Source organism: Antechinus flavipes, chromosome 3, assembly GCF_016432865.1.
Source record: "Antechinus flavipes isolate AdamAnt ecotype Samford, QLD, Australia chromosome 3, AdamAnt_v2, whole genome shotgun sequence".
Classification (NCBI taxonomy): Eukaryota; Metazoa; Chordata; class Mammalia; order Dasyuromorphia; family Dasyuridae; genus Antechinus; species Antechinus flavipes.
Window position 1 is genome coordinate 167,765,684 of NC_067400.1, and position 14,010 is coordinate 167,779,693.

Sequence of the window (14,010 nt, forward strand, 5' to 3'; positions counted from 1 at the left end):
GTATGTCATCTCGGCTAGTTTTGTTCCTTATAAAAAGAGGTAGAAGGATTGTACATCAGGAAAAGAAAGACTCGTTAAGCATTTTCACATATAAGCTGCTCACAGACCAAGATTGCTTAGGGTTATTTTTTTAGTCTTAGGAAAATGGTGTGTTCACTTCCCATATCTTCACAAAGACATAAAAAGAATTGACTTAAAACCTCCCTACCATCTGGTTTCCATCCCCTTTTCTTAAATGACATTACTTTCTCTGGGATTACCAATTATCTCTTAATTGTTAAATCCAATTAGCTTTTTTAATCTTTATTCTCATTGACCCCTCAGCAGTTGGTTTGCTATTGGTCTGTACCACCTTGCTTTTAAATATATTCTTCTCTCATGACCTCCATATCATTGCTGTATCATGCTTCCCTCCTTATGTAATAGCTCCTCAGTCTTCTTTGCCTGTATCAGAATCATTATCTTCCTAAGTGTAAGTCTTTCCCAAAGCTTTGTCCTATGCCTTCTCTTTTCTTTCTACTCTCCTTATACCTTTCTATACTCTAACAGTCTGATGGACATCTGTATTTGGATATATTGTAGGTATCACTCTCAATCCATAAAAAATAGCACTCATCTCTTTTCCAAACTTTCCCATTTTTGTTAATTCTAGTTACTCAGGGTCACAACTTTGGGGTCAATCTTCTCTCTCTCTTAGTCTCATATCCAATTATTTAGTCTCATTGATTCTGTTTTTATCCATCTCTTCCATCTGTTCCCTTTTGTTTATACACACAACCTTTGCCCTCATTCAGACCTAAAAGTAGCCTTTTTGGTCACTCAATCCACAGTCTCTCCCTCCTCCAAGCCACTCTCCATACAGCTCTCCTGAGATATGGTCCCACACTACTCAACTGCCTTTTGGACATGAACTAGACATCTCAAAGATATTTCAAATTTAGGCAACTAGGTGGTGCAAAGGATAGAATGCCAGGCCTAAAGTCAAGAAGACTTATCTTCATGAGTTCAAATCTAGCCTCAGATACTGACTAGCTGTATGATCCTGGTCAAATCACTTAACCCCATTTGCCTCAGTTTCTTAATCTATAAAATGAGCCAGAGAAGGAAATGGCAAATCACTCTAGTATCTTTTCCAAGAAAACCTCAAGTGAGGCCACAAAGCATCAGACATCACTATAAACAATTAGACAACAAATAGAAAGATCTCAAATTCAGCATATCCAAAATAGAATTTATTATTTTCCCTCATAAACTCACTCCTCTATTTACCTCTTTTTTTTTAATATCATCACAATAAAGTCAAAGTATACCTACAACTTCTAAGTATATCCCAATTAAAGATATAACTTTCAAGAGTTAAGCATATCATCTTCCCATATAGGGATGTAAACTTCTTACTCTTAGGGGAAAAAAAACATAGTTTTTTTTTTTTTTTCCCTTTTTACCATTTTGTGCTTTTCTTGAATTCTGTGAAGATCAAATTTTCTATTCAGCTTTGGTCTTTTCATCAAAAATAATTGAAACTCCCCATTTCATTGAATGTCCATCTTTTTTTCCTGAAAGATAATACTTAATTTTGCTGGATAGTTGATTCTTGGCTGCAGTACAACTTCCTTGCCCTCCAGAATATCATATTCTAGGCCCTTCAATCCTTTAAAGTGGAAGCTGCTAGATCCTGGCTAATCCTGATTGTAGCTCCTTGATATTTGACTTATTTTTTGTTTGTTTTTGTTTTTGTTTTGTTTTTTTTTCTGGCTGCTTGCAGTATTTTGTGTTTGATCTAATAATTCTGAAATTTAGCTATTATATTCCTTGGAGTTTTCATTTTGGGGTCTCTTTCAGGAAGTTATCTGGATTCTTTCAGTGAATATTTTACCCTCTGGATCTAGGACATCAGGGCAGTTTTCATTGAGGACTTTTTGTTTTTATTTTTTTTATTTTTTTTATTTTTTTGTATTTAATAATAACTTTATATTGACAGAATCCATGCCAGGGTAATTTTTTACAACATTATCCCTTGCACTCGCTTCTGTTTCAATTTTTCCCCTCCCTCCCTCCATCCCCTCCCCTAGATGGCAAGCAGTCCTATATATGTAAGATATATTGCAGTATATCCTAGATACAATATATGTTTGCAGAACCGAACAGTTCTCTTGTTGCACAGGGAGATTTGAATTCAGAAGGTAAAAATAACTCGGGAAGAAAATCAAAAATGCAAATAGTTCATATTCGTTTCCCAGTGTTCTTTCTTTGGGTGTAGCTGCTTCTGTCCATCATTTATCCATTGAGACTCAGTTAGGTCTTTTTGTCAAAGAAATCCACTTCCATCAGAATACATCATTGAGGACTTTTTGAAAGATGATGTCTAGGCTTTTTTTTTTTTTTCACTGTGGTTTTCAGATAGTCCAATAATTCTTAGATTGTCTCTCCTGGATCTATTTTCCAGGTCAATTGTTTTTCTGATGAGATATTTTACATTCTCTTCTATTTTTTCATTTTTTTTTTTGTTTTTATTTGACTGATTCTTGATGTCTCATTAAGTCATTCACTTCCATCTGTTCAATTCTAATTTTTAGTGAATTATTTTCTTCAGGTAACTTTTTAACTTCATTTTTACATTTGGCCAATTGAACTTTTAAATGAGTTGTTTTGTGCAATGGATTTTTTTCCCATTTCTATTTTATTAAGGAATTGTTCTTTTTTTTTTCATTTCACCGATTCTTTTTTTCAAGGAGTTGTTTTCTTATCACATTTTGCCAAATCTTTTTAAGGAGTTGTATTCTTTTTTCCATTTCACCAAATCTATGTTTTAAGGATTTTTTCTTCAGAAAATTTCTGTGTTTCCTTTTCCAAACTCTCCTGCAAAACTCTCATTTACTTTCCCTATTTCTCTTCTACCATTCTTTTAATATCTTTTTTGAACTGTGCCAAGAGAACTTTTTGAATTGAAGACTAACTCCTATCACCCTTTGAGGCTTCATATGGAAAAGTTTTGTTTTTAGTGTCCTCAAGGTTGGAGGTCTGTTCTTTTCTGTCTCCATAAAAGCTATCTATAGACAGAGCTCTTTTTGTTTTTTTGCTCATTTTTAAAAGTTGAAGTCTGCTCTTAGAGAACCTCACTTTATTGAGACAGATCTTTTCTGAAGTTCTTCCTAAATATTTTCTGCTGGAAATTTGTTACACTCCAAATATTTGTGGGTTCTGTTGTTCCAAACACCCATTCAGAGGCTTAATCTGGTGTTGACCTGAGGGAAGCCAGGAAAAGCTCAAACATAGACTTGTCTACTCTCTGCCATCTTGGTTCCTCCCCTTCCACCTTTATTCTCTGTTACTATTGAGATTATCACCATCCCAATCACTAAGTCTCACATCCTCAATATCATATTCAACTTCTCACTCACACTCTATGTATCCAATATGCAAAAAAAAAAAAAATGTGTTTTTCTTCTTTCACAACATTTTTCATTTATGTCCCCTTTGTTCCACTCATACAACCACCTATCTGTGAGACAAACTTTCATAACCTCTCTTCTAGACTAGTACAATAATTGCCTAGTTGATGTCTTTTCCTCAACTATCTCATCCACTCAGCAATCACAGTGATTTTCCTATATGAAAAGATTAATCATGTCACTCCACCACCCCCCCATTTAATAAATAATGAGGTACTCCCTATCTAGATCAAATATAAAGTCCTCTATCTTTTAAACTCCTTCACTTTTGTTGACTTCCTATCTTGTGTCTTTCCTGGCTTCTCATACTTCCTGCCACAAATTATAATCTAACTATACTAACCTAATTAATGTTCCTTTTCAATGATACTCTATCTCCCATCTCTGTTGCATTTGTATCTCTTTTATCTGGAATGCTTTTCCTCCTCATCTCTACTTCTTAGTTTGCCTTTCTGCCTTCCCAGCTCAAATATTGCCATCTCTGGGAGACTTTCTTGGGTCTCCTTTCTTCTCCTCCCTTCTTCAGTATTCCCAGGACCTTCCTTCAGAAAATACCTTCCATCTATTATATGTATATGTATGTATATGTGTGCAGATATATATGTGTGTGTGTCACATGTACATAATTATTTATATGTTTGCTTTCCCATTAAAATATTAGCTCTTTAAGGGCAAGGACTGGCTTCTCCCTTCTTAGCATCAACAACATTTAATGACACATAGTAAGCACTTAAATGTTTAATGATTGGGTAGCATCAGCTGTATATTTACATTAATTTTTCAGAATTATATCAACTTTTTTTTAGAAGTCACAATATTAAGCTTCTGATACACTTTCAGATCTTTTTCTCTCTGGCTTTGGAGGACAGCTAGATGATGCAGTAGATAGAGCACCACTCAGGAGACCCTGAGTTCAAATTGGACCTTAGACACTTAATACTTCCTAGCCATGTGACCCTGGGCAAGTCACTTAACCCCAATTACCTCAGCAAAGAGAGAGAGAGAGGAGAGAGAGAGAGAGAGAGAGAGAGAGAGAGAGAGAGAGAGAGAGAGAGAGAGAGAGAGATTGGCTTTGAAGTCAGAGGACCTGAATTCAAGTTTTAGCTCTTCCATTATTGTGATAGACAAAATTCTTAACCTCCTTGTAAAGTGAGATTGAATTAGGTGATCTCTAAAGTCCCTTGCTGTTCTAAATCAGTGATTCTTTGATTCCATGATTCCCCTATCATGTTCTTTTGCCGCTGGACTTTTGAACCTAAAGAGAGATTGCTTTTTGTTTTAAATTTCATCTTATCAGTTTCATGCTAGAATTTCTTTTACTAAAATCATTTTGAATCTGAATGGTGTAATCTATAGGATTAACTTTCCGGAAACTCTTTTATACAAATGTCTCACTCATTCTTTATATTTTAGCAAATCATTGATGAAAATGTATAATGAAGTTCAGAATAGAACTTTATAGTACTCCCTATAGAACTGTTGACTTTAACTGAAAAATAAGATATAGATTTAGAATTCAGTGGGATAATCTAATACAACTGTCTCATTTTACGTATTAGGAAATTGACACTGAACCGTTTATTAATCAACACCCTTAGTATTTCATCTCTCCTTGAAGCTATCAGGAAAAATATTATCAACTGTGTTGTGGAATCAAAATATACTAACCATACTTTATTTCCTTATACTACTAAACTAATATCATGAAAAGGAAATTTAAATTATTTCAGCACAGCTTTTTTTCCATTAAAAAAGTTCTCATATCTTAGTTGTCATATTTTTCTCTTGTAGTCTTTTGGAATAGATTTTTTTCCCCAAATTTTTATTGTTGACCTAATTGTCTATTTTCCTAAAGCATTTTATTATTCTTATTTTTTAAAGAACAAAATATAAACAATACCCACTTTTTTATCACAATACATTTCTTGAATATTTATCAGGTTGAAGAGTGTTTGGGGTTAGGATAGAAAAGAAAATCTTTTTTTCTGAAAAGGTAGGATTTATGTGATCAAAACAGTATCCAGTCCTTTAAATCTGACTCTGATATTTACCACCTCATAGCTTTGGATAAGTCATTTAAATTATCTGGATCCCAATTGTCTCACCTGTAAAGAAAGAACATTAAATCATATGATCTTTAAAATTCCTTTCAGGTCAACCAATGGGACTATTTAAAAACAAAAACAAAAATTTCATATGGGGTAGGAAGCATGAAATTCTACTTTTGACCACTAGATGGCAGTCATCAATAAGGCATAATGTCAATTGGTTAGTTGTTAGTTTTTCTTGAGATCTGGAAGATTGAAGAATGAAATTTAATAGAATTTACCTAAATAAAGAAGAAAACACATATCTTTGTTAGGCTGCATTCATATAAACATAGACTTTGAACACTGGAAGAGACTTCAGAATTTAACTTTTCAACCCATATCATAAACTCAATCTATAACATCCTTGACAAGTGTTTAAACACCTCTAAGGAAAGGTAACATACATCCATCAAGCTGAACATTCCATTTTTTAAGCAACTCTAATTGTGAGAAAAAAATTTTTTTTTCCTGAAACAGGCTTTTCTATAACTTCTATCAATTGTTCCTTACCTTCCAGTCCAGGCAGAACAAGTTTAATCTCTTTTCCACGTGGCAGTTGGATGAGTCTATTAGCAAACTAAAATATCTAAAAGTATTCCCAGAATGGCTTAGTATGTAGTTTCATAAATTACTGAAAAAAAAGAGAAAATAGATGACTTGGTGGCAATAATAAATATACACGTTTATGGAAATGTGCATATTACATATTATATATACCTATATGCATATTAATATTCATGAAACTGCCCATGTATATATGAATAAATTACATAGCATTTTATCCCTATTTAGGATCTGTATTATTCAAAAGATACTGAAATAATTCTGGTAATTTAAATTGGTTAAAAACATTTTGGTATATTTTTCCTTTTTAGAAAATTTTATTAATTAATTTTATTTTAAGTTCACAAACAAAATTAGAATTCCCATAACACAGTACAATAAAAAAAATGATTACACTTGAGACTGTAGATCTTTCCTCCAAATGTATGTCATCATGCAATTTTTTTTTACTTTTTGTTTTTCTTCTCACCACCATCTCCTTACCTCCCACCCCCAGCCTAGAAATTCCTTTCATTAGACACAAATAGATCTAATTCTATTAGCTACAAAGATAGATAGATAAAGAGATCGATAGACAGACAGATATGCACATACATACATATACACACTGCATTTGTGTAGATATACTTCTATTTATTAGTTCTTTCTCTAGATGTTGATAGCATATTTCTTCATACGTCTTTTATTTTTAATTTGAGTATTTATAATAACGAAATGAAAGTCATTCTTAAAAAAAATATTGCTGTTACTTTATACAATGTTCTCTTGGCTCTGTTTATTTCACTCTTTATCATTTTGAAGAAGTCTTTTCATGCCTTTCTAAGATCAGTGAGCTTAGCATTTCTTATAGCACACTACTATTTCATCACAACCATATACCACAACTTGTTCAACTATTCTTCAAATGGTGGTATATTTTTCTGCCTTTACTTCCCCCATCTTGGTTTTACCTCCCTTGTAGTTGTATATTTTTCAATGGTTGTAAAAACTGAAAAAATTTCTATAATGTGATTTATATCATTTTAACATGTACTTAATAACTAGAATAATGATCTTACTCTTACTTTATGGAATTTTAGGCATAAGAGGTGAACCAGGAGATACAGGGGCTTATGGTCCCCCTGGAAATCCAGGTGCACAAGGAGACCCTGGCCAACCAGGTCCCCGGGGGACAACAATAGGAGACGGAGGTAACAAATATTCATATTAATGAAAATCCTAGCATCCTAAAAATTCAGTTCCAAAGGATTGACTATAGCTATTTAAATATATTTTCAAATAAAAATTAAGAGTTCACAGGATACTTGTTTTATTTTTGCTTGTTTTCAGTTATTTTTTTATGCATTTGTTAGTAGAATTTCAGGGCATTCAGATCCATAATTTTAGGTTCACAAACTAAAACTAGTCCATTGTGATAGTATATGGTAATGAAAAAAAATACTACATTTGGGGACAGAAAACTTAGGCTTGAGTCTTGACTCTATAGTGATATCATAAATTAATGAATAAATAAATAATAAAACTTGCTAGTGCTAAATTTAGACCTTCTTTGGAACTTGTAACTCATATGTCTTCTTTGGAACAAAATTTAATTAATTAATATATTTATTTATTTATTTTGAGAACAGATCTCTCTACGTCTTAACTAGATTAAAAATATAGTCATAATTCAAAGGGCCCAAGCATTAATTAATTTCTGTGTCCCTAGACAACCCAGGGGTCATCTCTTCCTAAGAACTCATTATATTAATACCAAATTTAGTACAGCTTTATTCCTATTTCAGCCCCAAACTCAAGTCGATCAGCTTCAGTCTCCCCCAGTAGAAAGGATAGCAGTCTTCGCCACCATATCTTACTAGGAGCATAATTTTAAATATAAATACTAATGTTCAGAAACAATTTTAAAGCTCTGATATCCATTTGTGTTTGATGAAATTCAGATGAACGAAGAGGCCTTCCAGGTGAAATGGGAGCCAAGGGTTTTATGGGTGATCCAGGAATTCCAGCCTTGTACCCAGGACCTCCAGGTATAGATGGAAAACCCGGACTTCCAGGGCTACCTGGACCTTCTGGCCCACCAGGACCAGATGGTAAGTGGGGAAATAATGGAAAGCAAGTATATGCTTTATTTCATGCAATATTTCATTAACTTGACTTTTACCAGATGGGGTTTTTTTCCCTACATGATATCTTAAAACATATACTCATTACTACTCCCAAAGTATTGCAAAAGCCTTTTTGCAAGTCTTTCTACATCCATTATTTCCATTTTGTTCTTTTTTCCTTTTTCCTTCATTCAAATCCTGTGTCATTTCTACATACTTCATGGGTACCCATACAAACTGAGATTTCTCTGTTTTTCAACAAATATCCTTATTGTTTCAGAACTATCCTAGAAGTCAAATTTGCTATTATAAAGCCTATAGCTATGGAAGCTAAGTTACTGTAAAAGCTAATTTTCGTAAGCATATGATGTTAATTGAATCCATTATTTGTTGGCATTGGATTGTGGTAAATTGAAATAAGAAAAAAAAAAAAAAGGTAAAACATATAATTGTGTTTTTTAAAAGCTCGTAATTGAAATTTAACTTTGCCTTTATTTTGGAACCTCAACTTAAGTGTGATAAGGGCATAAAGCATTCCATTTTGCCTTAATTTATGATTCTCTAATATATCTAACATATCTTTGCAAACAGAAATTAAATTGTGCTCCCTATTGGATATTGATGAGGGAATTTGTAAAAACAGATGGAATTCTATCAGATGACTTTCATTAAATTAAATAGAAAGAAGATTCAACATAAGTTTTCATCTCAATAGATATTTTCTTTCACTGAAGCACATTAATTTATCAAAAATATTTTTAACCAATCACATTGTACAAGAACAGTCAACCCTACTGGACTCCTGAACATTTCTGATTCTTACAGGAACTTAACTATCCCTTCAAATAGAAAACGTCTGTTAATAATGGACATAGTGTCTCAAAGCTTAGTATATTCTAGAATAAATTATTGGACTTCTTTTCTTGATAATTAGATTTCAACCACTTTGCATGTTTTGATGAATAAAGCCTTAGTTTTTACCATTTTGCAACTTAGTGTAGTCATCTCCAGGGAAACCAGTTTTTTCTCAGTACAGAAAATTTCTTTGCTTCCAGGTCTGAGTCACTTTTTTATAAACCAGTGATAAGGAGTGAACAACAGATTGACTCTACTCTGCTTTTGATTAAGCTAAAATGCTTCTTGTTTTGTTGCTACCCTTGTTCACTTCTTATGAACAACTTTGAGAAACTTCAAGAAACACAACATTATTTTACAACATTTGGCTTAGAAAATGCAGTTGGTGAAATCAACTGTAGAGGATCTGTATATTCCTAAATAGACTTGCAAACATGACTTAAAATAAGGAGCTCTTTGGAAGTCTGGTGAAACCTCTGGACTCCTCTGAATAATATTTTGAAATGAATAAAATAAACTGTATAGGATTACAAAGAAAACCAAAGGTTAGTAAAAATAAAGATGTCATTTTTCCTCATCCAAGTTCATAGACTTTGCTAAAAATCTGTACAAGATCGTTTTGATAAGTCCCAAATTAAGAAGTTCTTAAATAGATCCACATAATAACAATACCAAATTTATAAAATTACTTGCTCAGGAACAAGATGTATCTTGTATTTCACATTATGGCCCCAAACGAAAAATATCTGAATCACTAAATTATATGGAGACACATTATTTTTAATGTCATTGGCTTTTCCTTTCTTCCTTGCTTCCTCAAATCTTAAGTATGCTTGTCTATTATCATTCAAACAGAAAGGTACATATATGGCATTTTTACCTATTTAAATATTTTTTCCTACTGGGACATTTACTTTTTAGTACAAACTCATAAGTATAACTGAGATCTTCATGGAAGATAATCCATGGATAGAATATGGCAATGAACTATTATCCCTTATTCAAGAGATAAAGGGGTCAGTAGAACATCACTATTATCTCAAGATTGTATACCCTGTGTGGAAATCCATGAACCAAACCGGAGAAGTGTCATGCAAAGAATTTAGGTAAAAACTAAGGAAGGAAAAAACACAGATACAGTAGTGGAAATACGTTGCCAAGTACCCAGTCAAAATGAGAAAGTGGATGAGTTCCAGAAGCATATCACAAGGCTGGTACAGAAGCAAGATATAATAGTGAACTCCAAATATATCTGTTCAACATTGCTCACTCTCTCTCTCTTTCCACTAAAGACAAAGCAGCCAAGAAGTGATCATTTCACCTTTTAGAATGAAGACTGAGGTAGGAATGGGGAAGTGTCAAGAGGAAATATATTCAAACTGCCCAATGAGGAGAAACCAGACCATAATAGAAATAATTGCAATGTTAAGAATCAGTGATCATGCTATTTTAGAGTTCATAATCAATAAGGAGGAATGGTGGATGCTGACTAACTGATGCCTACCGTGGACTTTGTAGCCTAGTAGAGAATATTTAGAGAGTCCAAAGAAAATATAGAAAGTTTTTTACAAGCATAAACTCAAGAAGAATGAGACACTCAAGGATTAAGTCCTGATGACATAAAGTGTGATTCCAAGGCTGAACAGAAAAAAGCATAGATCAACTCAGAGCTTTAAAAGATGGAAGTATAGAAAAGGGAATCAAGGCAAAATAACTAGAAACAAATGAATAGAGGAATGTTGTCCAATAGGACAAGCTAAAACCCAAAATAAGCTAAGGATTGTGAAAACTTCCAAGGACGGTTTTTTTTAATATATCAATTTTTATCTATGTTTGTAAAAAGAGGAAAGTCAGAGAAGGACTAGGATTATTGCTTGAAGGTAGATGAAATTATGAAAATAGTAGATTAAAAGAAAGCAGAACTTTTCATCTAGTATTTTGCTGCTCTTCTATTAAGGAGAGTGATTCTTAACTTGAAAAATATACATCTAAAATTGTCAACAGAAAATTAAAATCCAAAATAAATGAGTTTAAGTGACAGAACCTTGGTGTACTATATACCATGGTATTGAAAGAATTTATGAAAGTGACTGAAGAACTGACTTTGGTTACTTTTTATTTGATTATGTTAAATAACATTTTGATTCAAATATTTATCAAGAATTGTCTATGTTCAAAGGCAAAAAGGTGAAATATCCCCTGTTCTAGGAAATTACATTCTATTGATAAGATACCACATGTAAAAAGATAAGTAAATGTAAGATAATTTGAGGGGAGAGAGAGCATTTACAACTAGATGAGCAGAAAATTGGGGTGTCACAAAATCCTTCACAAAAGTAATGAGTTCTTGGCTAAACCCTGAAGGAAGATGAAGATACTGGTGGGGTGATGAAATAGTTTGAGTGTACTCCTACATAAAGGACCGTTTCTAAAAATGCATAAAGTGGGAGATGGAATGTCAAGTTTGAGGAAAAGCTAATAGTCTATTTTGATTGGAAAATAGAATGTGAGGTGGGGAATGATATGAGATATATATCTGGAAGGATAGATTTTTTGTTTGAAGAGGACTTAAAATGCCCGGCTGAGTTTATATTTTTTCTCCAAAGCAATTGGAACTCCCTGAATGTTTTTAATTTGGCTGCTATTTAGATGGTAGATTGGCAAGTAGAGAGATTGTAAGCAAGAGACTAATTAAGAGCCTATTACAATAGCCCTTGTGAGTAGAAGGTTGGGGATAGGTGGGAAAGATATTATGGAGGTAAAATCCGCAAAACTTACCAACAAGTTGAATGGAAGATATTTAAAAAAGGGGGGGAAATGCAACAATGGAGATTCTGATGTGAAATTAGGTGACCAATAGGATAGTTAGTGTCCTCCACAGAAAATAAGAAATGTAGAGGAATGAAGTGAGGAAACAAGTTCCAATGTGGACATGTTGGGTCTGAGATGCCAATAGAACATCTGAAAAATCATTGAAAATGAAAGACACTAGAGAAGGGGAAATGTCCTTGTCTTCGATCAAGAAGGAGATTTTTTGTTCAGACTTTTCCATCAGAGGCCAGGTAGTTTGATTTCAAATCCTGTCAAAATATTAGGAGGTGTTACTAAAGGGTACTTTAAAAAACCGATTATTAAAATATAGCATTAATCTGTTCATCAAAAAAATCATCCATTAAGTCATGGAAAACTAATAACCCCATTACCTTTTTGGATATAGTTCTTAGACTGGTAGATGAGGAATACAGTTGATACATTATATTTCAATTTCAGCAAGACATTTAGCAACATATCTTATTGTGTCTTTATAAAAGAAATGTGATCTAGCTTGTAGGATGGTCAGGCAGATGCAGAATCATATTTACTACTTGTCTAAGTCATACATTTCTTTATTAATCAGATTATTTAATCATGTGGAGAACTAATCTGACCTATTAAACAATCCCTGAAACATTTTTTTGGAACTGCTTGAATGACCAAGGAGAATTGATTAAAGAATAGACCTTAAATTAAATGAAAGTCTATTATAAAGTGTCAAAGAGCTCTTTCTTGACCCTATACTATACAAATTTACTGTCAATGACATGCATAAAAACATCAAATTTGCAAGCAGCACAAAACATTTTGGATAACTATATGGTTCAGTCACTTCAGTTTTGTTCAGCTCTCCATTTGGGATTTTTCTTGGCAAATATATTGGAGTAGTTTGTCATTTTCTTCTCCAGCTCATTTTATAGATGAGGCAAACAAAGTTAAATGACTTGGCCAGGGTCTTACAGCTAGTAAATCTCTGAGTTCAGATTCAAACTCATGAAAATGAATCATCCTAACTTCAGGCCTGGCATTCTATCCACTGTGCCATCTCCCTGACAGGATAATGGATTAAACATCCCAAAAAAGATTTTGACAGGTATTGGAGGAAGGCCTGACACCTCTTCCCAGTTAGTCCAGATTTGATTTTACAACAAAATGAGGTGTTCATTAAGTCATTAAACAATTAACTAGAAGAGATTTGTTTAGCCCTAAACTAACAATGAATATGAACTTGGACAAATATTGCAAGAAAATAGAGGATAGAAGGATCACAACTTATCGTTCACAACTGACAAATCAACAACAAAAACTTAAGCAAGGTTATGCAGCAAGGATATAGTGGTACTTAGTATCTGTAGATGTGTCCCAACCTCCCCCCCTTCTATATGATGACTCCCATGGTCTTTGGATATAACCACCAAATTAAAGGATCCCCCACTCCCTTTGGGAGGATTTTTTATGCCCTTCAGTAATTAGGAAAGTGTATCAAGGGAGACATGAGCCAGTCAGGCTAGAATAGTTTTGTTGCTTTTTAGGGAAGACTAATCCCTTTGAGGAGGTTGGGAGGGAACGTGATTGTACTATCACCACAGGCTATCATGATTAGTTGATATATAGGATCTTATTATTGGATTCAAATAATCAACTTCACAGCTATAAAATAGTAGAGCCATGGCTATACAGTAATTTGTGTTAAGAGAGGAAAAGACCCAAGGGTCTTATTGGAGTACAAGTTTGTGAGGCGTCGACAATATGATATAAAAGCTAAAAAAGCTAAAACAATCTTAGATCACATAATAAAAACAAATTGAGAGAAGATACATTGCTGTTATATTTGACCCTGGTCAGAGCATATGTGAAATATTGTGTTCAGTTCTAAATACTTCATTTTTGGAAGGATGTTGTTAAGAGTATACCAATTTAGAGGAACTGTTATGATGGAGGAACTCAAGTTCATGCCACAGGAGCATGAAGTGAAGGGAAGGCGGAGGTTTAAGCTTTTAAAAGGAAGTACAGTATAACTGTTTTCTAGTGTTTTTCATTAAAAAAAAAAAAGAGATTAGACTTGCTCTTTTTGACCCTAGAAGGAAGAACTTGGTGCAACAAATATTGTAGAGATTTGGGTTCAATTCA

The 14,010-nt window shown here is 33.3% G+C and overlaps 1 protein-coding gene across 2 annotated transcripts in view; it reads left to right on the forward strand.

The window, feature by feature from the left end:
• The window catches only part of COL4A2 (collagen type IV alpha 2 chain), a 274,234-nt gene that overhangs the window by 182,873 nt on the left and 77,351 nt on the right, over positions 1-14,010 (forward strand). For both annotated transcript variants that reach the window (XM_051984185.1, XM_051984184.1), the window contains exons 19-20: positions 7,186-7,296; positions 8,047-8,196. In XM_051984185.1, the coding sequence (XP_051840145.1) occupies positions 7,186-7,296; positions 8,047-8,196 (261 nt within the window). The remainder of the gene's footprint in view (positions 1-7,185; positions 7,297-8,046; positions 8,197-14,010) is intronic.